Source organism: Procambarus clarkii, chromosome 46 (genome assembly GCF_040958095.1).
Source record: "Procambarus clarkii isolate CNS0578487 chromosome 46, FALCON_Pclarkii_2.0, whole genome shotgun sequence".
In the NCBI taxonomy this organism is placed as follows: Eukaryota; Metazoa; Arthropoda; class Malacostraca; order Decapoda; family Cambaridae; genus Procambarus; species Procambarus clarkii.
The window spans coordinates 11380933-11392179 of NC_091195.1; the positions used below are offsets into that span (position 1 = coordinate 11380933).

The 11247-nt window shown below is 49.2% G+C and overlaps 1 protein-coding gene across 1 annotated transcript; it reads left to right on the forward strand.

The window, feature by feature from the left end:
- Positions 1-8122: 8122 nt before the first annotated feature.
- On the forward strand, positions 8123-10835 carry LOC123749016 (uncharacterized). The gene is made up of 2 exons (XM_069301544.1): positions 8123-8543; positions 8628-10835. The coding sequence occupies exons 1-2, from the start codon at positions 8172-8174 to the stop codon at positions 10833-10835; spliced, it is 2580 nt and encodes an 859-aa protein (XP_069157645.1). The 5' UTR covers positions 8123-8171.
- Positions 10836-11247: the final 412 nt, after the last annotated feature.

Here is an 11247-nt window from a genome sequence, read left to right on the forward strand (position 1 = left end):
TGAAATGGTCAAAGGATTGGCAGATGCAGTTTAATGCTGATAAATGTAAAGTTCTGAGGTTAGGTAATGATGATAGAGTTACAAGATACGAGCTAGATGGTGTTGTGATTGCGAAGTCGGATTGCGAAAGGGATCTGGGAGTTATGATTAGTAAGAATTTAAAACAAAAGGATCAATGCATAAATGTTCGTAATAAGGCAAATCGGACACTTGGATTTATTAATCGCAGCGTTAGTAACAAGACACCTGGTGTGGTTCTCAAGCTATATCTTGCTCTAGTTAGGCCCCATTTAGATTATGCAGTTCAGTTTTGGTCGCCATATTATAGAATGGATATAAATTCACTTGAACGTGTCCAGCGTAGGATGACTAAGTTAATTCCCCAAATTAGAAATCTTTCATATGAAGAAAGATTAACAAAGCTTAAGTTGCATTCACTGGAAAGGCGAAGAGTTAGGGGTGACATGATAGAGGTTTACAAGTGGATGAATGGACATAACCGGGGGGATATTAATAGGGTATTAAAAGTATCAACACAGGACAGAACACGAAACAATGGATATAAATTGGATAAGTTTAGATTTAGGAAAGACTTGGGTAAATACTGGTTCAGTAACAGGGTTGTTGATTTGTGGAACCAATTGCCGCGTAACATTGTGGAGGTGGGGTCCCTCGATTGTTTCAAGCACGGGTTGGACAAGTATATGAGTGGGATTGGGTGGTTATAGAATAGGAGCTGCCTCGTATGGGCCAATAGGCCTTCTGCAGTTACCTTTGTTCTTATGTTCTTATGTTCTTTATTCACCTCTAGGCGGCCTTTTATGTATCACTAGGCTGCCCTTTATATAGCTTCAGGAGGCCATATATGTACCTCCATTAGGCCCTTTATGTGCCTATAGGGGGCCCTTTATGTGCCTCTAGGCGGCCCTTTATGTGCCTCTAGGCGGCCCTTTATGTACCTCTAGGCGGCCCTTTAAGTGCCTCTTGCAGGCTTAATTATGTACTTCTAGGCGGCCTTTTTATGTACCTCTAGGCGGCCCTTTTATGTGCCTCTAGGCGGCCCCTTTATGCACCTCTAGGCGGCCTTTTTATGAGCCTCTAGGCGGCCCTTTATGTGCTTCTGGGCGGCCCCTTTGTCTACCTCTAGGCGGCCCTTTATGTTCCTCTATGTGGCCTTTTAAGTACCACTAGGCGGCCCTTTATGTTCCTCTAGGCGGCCCTTTATATACCTCTAGGTGCCCCTTTAAACGCCTCTAGGCGGCCCCTTTATGTGCCTCTAGGCGGCCCCTTTATGCGCCTCTAGGTGGCCTCTTTATGTACCTCCAGGCGGTCTCTTTATGTAACTCTAGGCGGCCCTTTATGTACCTCTAGGCGGCCCTTTATGTGCCTCTAGGCGGCCCTTCATGTGCCTCTAGGCGGCCCTTTATGTACCTCTATGCGGCCACTTTATGTACCTCTAGGCGGCCTCTTTATATGCCTCTAGGCGGCCCTTTTTGTACGTCTAGGCGGCCTTTTATGTACCTCCAGGCGGCCCTTTATGTACCTCCAGGCGGCCCCTTTATGTGCCTCTAGGCGGCCCTTTTATGTGCCTCTAGGCGGCCTCTTTATGTACCTCTAGGCGGCCCTTTATGTACCTCTAAGCGGCCCCTTTATGTACCTCTAGGCGGCCCCTTTATGTGCCTCTAGGCGGCCCCTATATGTGCCTCTAGGCGGCCTCTTTATGTACCTCTAGGCGGCCCTTTATGTACCTCTAAGCGGCCCCTTTATGTACCTCCAGGCAGCCCTTTATGTGCATTTAGGCGGCCTCTTTATGTACCTCTAGGCGGCCTTTTTATGTGCCTCTAGGAGGCCTTTCATGTGCCTCTAGGCGGCCTCTTTATGTACATCTAGGAGGTCACCTTATGTACCTCTAGGCGGCCTCTTTATGTACCTCTAGGCGGCCCCTTTATGTACCTCTAGGTGGCCTCTTTATGTACCTCTAGGCGGCCACTTTATGTACCTCTAGGCAGCCCTTTATGTGCATTTAGGAGGTCCCTTTATGTACCTCTAGTCGGCCCCTTTATGCACCTCTAGGCGGCCCATTATGTACCTCCATGTGGCCCTTTAAGTACCTCTAGGCGGCCCTTTATGTTCCTCTAGGCGGCCCTTTATGTACCTCTAGGCGGCCCTTTATGCACCTCTAGGCGGCCCTTTATGCACCTCTAGGCGGCCCTTTATGTACCTCTAGGCGGCCCTTTATGTACCTCTAGGCGGCCCTTTATGTTCCTCTAGGCGGCCCTTTATGTTCCTCTAGGCGGCCCTTTATGTACCTCTAGGCGCCCCTTTACGTGCCTCTAGGCGCCCCTTTATGTGCCTCTAGGCGGCACTTTATGTGCCTCTAGGTGGCCCTTTATGTACCTCTAGGCGGCCCTTTATGTACCTCAAGGCGGCCCCTTTATGTACCTCTAGGCGGCCCTTTATGTACCTCCCGGTGGCCCATTTATGTACCTCTAGGCGGCCCCTTTATGTGCCTGTAGGCGGCCCCGTTATGTACCTCTAGGCGGCCCTTTATGTACCTCTAGGCGGCCCTTTATGTGCCTCTAGGCGGCCCTTTTATGTGCCTCTAGGCTGCCCCTTTATGCACCTCTAGGTGGCAGTTTATGTACCTCTAGGTGACCTCATTATGTACCTCTAGGCGGCCCTTTATGTACTTCTAGGCGGGCCTTTATGTACTTCTAGGCGGCACTTTATGTACTTCTAGGCGGCCCGTTATGTGCCTCTAGGCGGCCCTTTATGTGCCTCTAGGCGGCTCTTTATATACCTTTAGGCGGCCCCTTTATTTACCTCTTGCCGGCCCCATTATATGCCTCTAGGCGGCCCCTTTATGTGCCTCTAGGCGGCCCCTTTATGTGCCTTTAGGCGGCCCCTTTATGTGCCTCTAGACGACCCTTTATGTGCCTCTAGTCGGCCCCTTTATGTGCCTCTAGGCGGCCCCTTTATGTGCCTCTAGTCGGCCCTTAATGTGCCTCTAGGCGGCCCTTTATTTACCTCTAGGCGGCCACTTTATGTGCCTCTAGTCGGCCCCTTTATGTGCCTCTAGGCGGCCCCTTTATGTGCCTCTAGTCGGCCCTTAATGTGCCTCTAGGCGGCCTTTTTATGTGCCTCTAGGCGGCCCCTTTATGTGCCTCTAGTTGGCCCCTTTATGTGCCTCTAGTCGGCCCTTAATGTGCCTCTAGGCGGCCCTTTATGTACCTCTAGGCGGCCCCTTTATGTGCCTCTAGGCGGCCCCTTTATGTGCCTCTAGGCGGCCCCTTTATGTGCCTCTAATCGGCTCTTTATGTGCCTCTAGGCGGCCCCTTTATGTGCCTCTAATCGGCTCTTTATGTGCCTCTAGGCGGCCCCTTTATGTGCCTCTAGGCGGCTCCTTTATGCACCTCTAGGCGGCACCTTTATGCACCTCTAGGCGGCCCCTTTATGTGCCTCTAATTGGCTCTTTATGTGCCTCTAGGCTGCCCCTTTATGTGCATCTAGGTGGCCCTTTATGTACCTCTAAGCGGCCCTTTATGTGCCTCTAGGCGGCCCCTTTATGTGCCTCTAGGCGGCCCTTTATGTGCCTCTAGGCGGCCCCTTTATGTGCCTCTAGGCGGCCCTTTATGTGCCTCTAGGCGGCCCCTTTATGTGCCTCTAGGCTGGCCCTTTATGTGCATCTAGGCGGCCCTTTATGTACCTCAAGGCGGCCCTTTTTTGTCTCTATGCGGCTTTTTTTTGGGCCTCTAGGCGGCCATTTTATGTGCCTCTTGGCGGCCATTTTATGTGCGTCAAGGCGGCTTTTTTTGTGCCTCGAGGTGGCCATTTTATGTGCCTCAAGGCGGACTTTTTTTGGCCTCATGGCGGCCGTTTTATGTGCCTCTGAGAGGCCCTTTTTGTGCCTGTAGGCGACCCGTTTATGGGCTTTTATGGGGCCAATTTTAAGAGCCTCTAGGCGGCCATTTTTTTGCCTCATGCCGGCCGTTTTATTTGCCTCTAGGCGGCCATTTTATTTGCCTCTAGGCGATCCATTATGTTCTTCTAGGCGGCCCTTTATGTGCCTCTAGGCGGCCCTTTATGTACCTCCTGGCGGCCTTTTTATGTGCCTCTAGGAGGCCTTTTATGTGCCTCTAGGCGGCCTCTTTATGTACATCTAGGAGGTCACCTTATGTACCTCTAGGCGGCCTCTTTATGTACCTCTAGGCGGCCCCTTTATGTACCTCTAGGTGGCCTCTTTATGTACCTCTAGGCGGCCACTTTATGTACCTCTAGGCAGCCCTTTATGTGCATTTAGGAGGTCCCTTTATGTACCTCTAGTCGGCCCCTTTATGCACCTCTAGGCGGCCCATTATGTACCTCCATGTGGCCCTTTAAGTGCCTCTAGGCGGCCCTTTATGCACCTCTAGGCGGCCCATTATGTACCTCCATGTGGCCCTTTATATACCTCCAGGCGGCCTTTTATGTTCCTATAGGCGGCCTTTTATGTACCTCTAGGCGGCCCTTTATGTTCCTCTAGGCGGCCCTTTATGTACCTCTAGGCGGCCCTTTATGCACCTCTAGGCGGCCCTTTATGCACCTCTAGGCGGCCCTTTATGTACCTCTAGGCGCCCCTTTATGTACCTCAAGGTGGCCCTTTATGTTCCTCTAGGCGGCCCTTTATGTACCTCTAGGCGCCCCTTTACGTGCCTCTAGGCGCCCCTTTATGTGCCTCTAGGCGGCACTTTATGTGCCTCTAGGTGGCCCTTTATGTACCTCTAGGCGGCCCTTTATGTACCTCAAGGCGGCCCCTTTATGTACCTCTAGGCGGCCCCTTTATATTCCTCTAGGCGGCCCCTTTATGTGCCTCTAGGCGGCCCCTTTATGTGCCTCTAGGCGGCTCCTTTATGTACCTCTAGGCGGCTCTTTATGTACCTCTAGGCGGCCCCGTTATGTACCTCTAGACGGCCCTTTTATGTGCCTCTGGGCGGCCCCTTTATGTACCTCTAGGCGGCCCTTTATGTACCTCCCGGTGGCCCATTTATGTACCTCTAGGCGGCCCCTTTATGTGCCTGTAGGCGGCCCCGTTATGTACCTCTAGGCGGCCCTTTATGTACCTCTAGGCGGCCCTTTATGTGCCTCTAGGCGGCCCCTTTATGTGCCTCTAGGCTGCCCCTTTATGCACCTCTAGGTGGCAGTTTATGTACCTCTAGGTGACCTCATTATGTACCTCTAGGCGGCCCTTTATGTACTTCTAGGCGGGCCTTTATGTACTTCTAGGCGGCACTTTATGTACTTCTAGGCGGCCCGTTATGTGCCTCTAGGCGGCCCTTTATGTGCCTCTAGGCGGCTCTTTATATACCTTTAGGCGGCCCCTTTATTTACCTCTTGCCGGCCCCATTATATGCCTCTAGGCGGCCCCTTTATGTGCCTCTAGGCGGCCCCTTTATGTGCCTTTAGGCGGCCCCTTTATGTGCCTCTAGACGACCCTTTATGTGCCTCTAGTCGGCCCCTTTATGTGCCTCTAGGCGGCCCCTTTATGTGCCTCTAGTCGGCCCTTAATGTGCCTCTAGGCGGCCCTTTATTTACCTCTAGGCGGCCACTTTATGTGCCTCTAGTCGGCCCCTTTATGTGCCTCTAGGCGGCCCCTTTATGTGCCTCTAGTCGGCCCTTAATGTGCCTCTAGGCGGCCTCTTTATATGCCTCTAGGCGGCCCCTTTATGTGCCTCTAGTCGGCCCCTTTATGTGCCTCTAGTCGGCCCTTAATGTGCCTCTAGGCGGCCCTTTATGTACCTCTAGGCGGCCCCTTTATGTGCCTCTAGGCGGCCCCTTTATGTGCCTCTAGGCGGCCCCTTTATGTGCCTCTAATCGGCTCTTTATGTGCCTCTAGGCGGCCCCTTTATGTGCCTCTAATCGGCTCTTTATGTGCCTCTAGGCGGCCCCTTTATGTGCCTCTAGGCGGCTCCTTTATGCACCTCTAGGCGGCACCTTTATGCACCTCTAGGCGGCCCCTTTATGTGCCTCTAATTGGCTCTTTATGTGCCTCTAGGCTGCCCCTTTATGTGCATCTAGGTGGCCCTTTATGTTCCTCTAGGCGGCCCTTTATGTGCCTCTAGGCGGCCCCTTTATGTGCCTCTAGGCGGCCCTTTATGTGCCTCTAGGCGGCCCCTTTATGTGCCTCTAGGCGGCCCTTTATGTGCCTCTAGGCGGCCCCTTTATGTGCCTCTAGGCTGGCCCTTTATGTGCATCTAGGCGGCCCTTTATGTACCTCAAGGCGGCCCTTTTTTGTCTCTATGCGGCTTTTTTTGGGGCCTCTAGGCGGCCATTTTATGTGCCTCTTGGCGGCCATTTTATGTGCGTCAAGGCGGCCTTTTTTGTGCCTCGAGGTGGCCATTTTATGTGCCTCAAGGCGGACTTTTTTTGGCCTCATGGCGGCCGTTTTATGTGCCTCTGAGAGGCCCTTTTTGTGCCTGTAGGCGACCCGTTTATGGGCTTTTATGGGGCCAATTTTAAGAGCCTCTAGGCGGCCATTTTTTTGCCTCATGCCGGCCGTTTTATTTGCCTCTAGGCGGCCATTTTATTTGCCTCTAGGCGATCCATTATGTTCTTCTAGGCGGCCCTTTATGTGCCTCTAGGCGGCCCTTTATGTACCTCCTGGCGGCCATTTTATGTGCCTCTAGTCAGCCATTTTATGTGCCTCTAGGCGGCCATTTTATGTGCCTCTAGGCGGCCATTTTATATGATGAGCCTCTACGCGGCCCGCCATCATTGCTCCTATAAGAGACTCTCAGGGGACGGAAGTTTACTTGTAGTAAACTCCATGTAAGTTGTTAACATTATACTGTGAATATTGTCCACAAGAGAGCGGAGGGGGAGAGGGCGATCTACACAGAAGCTCAGCTGGGAACCCTAGCAAGAAAATAAATAAATAATTCAAAGCCTAATTAATATGATATAGCAAAGTTCGTGGTAGGGGGGTAGCTTTGGTACTCTTTAAAGTTGTACTCCCTACATATATGCCATTCCCTGTTGGGCACATACCCAGAAAGAATTACTGTTAGAAATTAGGTGAGGCTAGCTCCCTGAGTAGGGTCTTCTAGCTCGCATAGACAGAGAAGCAGACATTATTTCTTATTAATACAGATTTATCATTTCTTGTTCTATTTTGTGTTGATATAGTTAACAACTTATTATTACAACCTTCGACATAACTTTTCATCCTTTTGACAACATCAATAATATCAACTATACTTTCCGAAGAATGTGTAAACATAGCTTCCTTAATCTCTCTTAATAAGGGAGATTTCTAATTCCTGAGATCAACTTTGTCATTCTTCTCTTTATGGGTTCAAGTTAAATTATGTCCAGTATATTGTATGTTGACCAAACTGAACTGCATAATCTAAATAGGTCCTTACAAGAGTAAGATAAAGGCAGAGAATAACATTACTAAATGCTACACCGTATATTTCTGTGTGAGAAAATGAGCACCATTACTCTACCTAAACCAGAAGCCAACACCACAATGATCACAGGAGTTAGGTCAAAATATTGACAAGTTTTAAGTTATAAAATATAACAAAATGCAGGAGGCAGACTTTGGAACTTTATTTGTTTTAGTGATCTCAAAAATGTATTTCAGGCCCAATGTTTAACACTAACATCTTGTTTTAATAACGTTAAATTGTTCTTCCAGATGACAGAATTCTGAAGAGTATAAAGACAGAAGAAATTAACTAGTTAAAGAACAAATTGAAAATAACAAATAAAGCTGGAACCGAATATTGCATTAACATGTGAACACATTTAGTAAAATTGGATTTTTTTGGAAATCACTTGTATTGTTGGTCAATTAAGTGACTGTATTGTGGTTAATGCAGTCGGATCATCACCGATTACATCCGAGTTTGATTCCCTGGCAGTGTGAGATGCTCAGCCTCCTGATACCTCTGTTCACCTAGCAGTAAACATTAACCTGGAAATTAGTCAACTGTTGAGGGATGCATCCTGAGGAAGGTCTGTCGTTGGCTTAGGAAGGCCTACACAAGCCTAACAAGCTGCCCGTCTCCGACAGAGAGAAACAATGTTATGTTTTTAAACATAATATAATAACAAAACCAGCGTGGGACATTTACTGCTTGTGTGAAACTTGACAATAGTTGTGTGAGGTGAGAATCATACGGCCCAATATGGCGGCCTCGAGTCCTGTTATCCAACCGGAAGATGTGAACAGACTGCGGTATGGACTGGCTGTGACTAAGGCAGGACGAGACGCGCTAGCAAATGTGTTTATGTGGTCGTACCGGGGCACCTTCCCAGTAGTGACTTACCTCACTCAGGACTTGGGGTACACCAATGCTCAGTACAGGCGTGTCTTCGATGCTCACCAGAGGGATAAACTCGAAGCTTCCTCTGACGCGGCAACTTTTGACATCACCCTGTTGTATAAACTCCTGCAACGTGTGTGTGGTCTGGCTGAGATGAATGACCCCACGTGGACCACTCCAGGACCTCAGGGACCATCACTTGAAAACCTCATTTACAGCCTGAAGCAACACCGAAACACGTTGGCCCATGATAATGTGGAAATGTCAGAGCAAGATCTTACGTCAACACTGACGGAGCTCAGTGACTTATTGGCTAAGATGCTGGCTGAGGCCGGCGTCCGGTGTGGGACAAACAGCCAGGATGTGGACCACGTGACCAGAGATGTCACCGAGTATATTGGTGATCTGCTAGAGAAGGTAAGAGAGCCGCTGGATCCCTCAGATGTGGCGTACTTGCCACAGCTCCGCCAGGAGATTAAGATGTTCAAAAGCCACATCACAGAAGAGGTTAAGCAGATGAGCAAGCAGGAGCTAACTGACGGGTATAAACTGCTGTACCAGATTGTTCCCGCACCCTGGCTCCTCCTCAACATTAACTACAACCCAAGTCTTGCTTTTACACGACTGCGACTCCTTGAAGATCCCGTCATAGGGGCAAGACCCTCCCACGCTGCCAAGGGTCAGGATATAGATTATGAACACATCTTGAGTATGAGACGAGAGAACGGAAGAGTCCCTGAGTGTGTCTTTCTGACGGGGGAAGGTGGTATGGGCAAGACAACTTTACTCAAGCTCATCCTCGAGAAGTGGGTAGAGGACCCTGATGCCATACGTCACCTGGGCACTGTGGACCTCGTTTTCTATGTACAGTGCAGGGACGCACATCTTAATACCTTCGATGATCTCCTCCGCCAGTTACTGCCTCAAACACTTCGTGATTCTGACGCTGACTTCCAGCTGTTTAAGGAGATAAGCTTGAGCTTAAATATATTAGTCCTGATTGACGGCTACGACGAGGTCAACGACCATTCAGGAAGGCTGGTGAAGGAGCTGTTGCACCTGCCTGGCAAGGATGTGAGGTTGGTGATAACCACACGGCCGGGGTGGGACCAACAACTGTCACAGCTCGTCCCAGACACCAGACCTCGCTGCAACATCCTCGTCTTGGGCATCACTCCAGAACGTCGCGTGGAGTTCGCCGAGAGAACCATCAAGGTGCTGGTGGAGGAAGAGAGCCAACGGAGTGTCATCACAGGGAGGTTTACCCAGCAGCTGGAGCAGATGAGTCAGTTCCTGGATGAGTACCTCAACACTCCACTTACCTTGACCTTGTTGGCGCTGCTGTGTGTCGAGGCTCCAGAAGAATTTAACAACCTCACCACAAACACTCAAGTCTACGAGAAGATTCATGACTTCATAACCAGTAAACTGGTGTCCAGACTTACAGACAAACATGTGGTGGACCCCAAAGGAAAATGTGACCAGTTTCTGTTGTTCTTTGAAGAGATTAGTTTAAGAGGGATCCAGAGGCAGGAGTACGACCTTTGGCCGGAGACGGAAGCGGAGATTAGGGAGAAGTGTGACACTCTACGACTGCCGCAGGAGGAGGTCTTGTCCAACTATTTCACAAGAACCAGCTACCGTCGGGGCCTCAATGTGGTGTGGGTGTTTGGCTATTTTCACGCCAGGTACCAGGAGTATTGTGCCAGCAGGGGGCTGGTCGCTCTCTTGTTGAAGGCTGAGCAAGACCGAGGTGATCCAACATCACACCGTGTGTCAGGGGAAAGCTCTATAATCATTGACCTCTTGGAGGATGTTGTTCGTAAGGAAAAACGCTGCTTGGGAGATCACGTGAGAGGGTCAACGTTTCATATTTGGGAAGTGCAACAAGAGTTTAATAAGCGCCCCAGATGGCAGAACATTTTAGTCAGCACTACCGGGGTGCTGTGTGCCCGGGGAGTAGAGCACAGGTTCATTACTCACATAATTGACCTGTGCAAGATGGTTACACTTGAGACTGACGAGCTGTTGAAGCATGTAGCAGAGTCCCGCGGGAGTGAGCACGTCATCCAAGCCGTGTGTGAGAAGCTGCGTACAGAACAAGAGTGGAGAATAAAGAGTGTTGACTCGTGTGTTGTCCTGCCGCTTGTTCTTAAGAAGGTGACACCTATGAACATTTGCCTAAACATATACGATCCATCCCAACTAAAGCAGCGCCTGTCTACACTGTCAGTGCTGGCAAAAATGAAGGTAACCATATCCTTAGAGCTTGGATATAGTTTAGACAGCAAAGAGACAAGTGTTATACGAAACCAATGTTTGGAGAGGCTGACAGCCCCCGGCAGTAAGTGTACCTTAGAGCGGTTTAATGGTCACTTGTCTGAGGCAGCCATACCCCTCTTGCCTCACACCCTCCGGAGCCTCACCCTGCGCCTTGCACTACATCTACTGCCCGTCTTCATCCGTCACCTGCCTCACCTTCCTCACCTGCAGTATCTTGGTAAATATTCATATTTTCCACCATAATTTTTAGAGTTATTTATTAATACCAAAATTACGCAAAGGGCTTCATTCGTCATGTTTAATATAGTAATTCAGATTTACATTGTTTACATATATGTTTACAACCTTATGGACGAAAGATTCCTTATATTGTTTACAAACATAATCACCTTAAGGGAGACAAACACCTTATATTGTTTACAAATATATTCATCTTATGGACGACAAACACCTGATATTGTTTACAAATATAGTCACCTTAAGGGTGACAAACACCTTATATTGTTTACAAATATAGTCACCTTAAGGGTGACAAACACCTTATATTGTTTACAAATATAGTCACCTTAAGGGTGACAAACTTTCTACTTTGATTACAAATATAGACTTATTAAGGGCGACTACTCCATGAATAATAAATTTTCGAAACATTCCG

Bases quoted from the DNA above. Each gene is read 5' to 3' on its own strand.
- LOC123749016 (XM_069301544.1), top strand. From the start codon at position 8,172: ATGGCGGCCTCGAGTCCTGTTATCCAACCGGAAGATGTGAACAGACTG. The intron at 8,544-8,627 runs AACACGTTGGCC...TTATTGGCTAAG, and splicing joins ACAGCCTGAAGCAACACCGA to ATGCTGGCTGAGGCCGGCGT.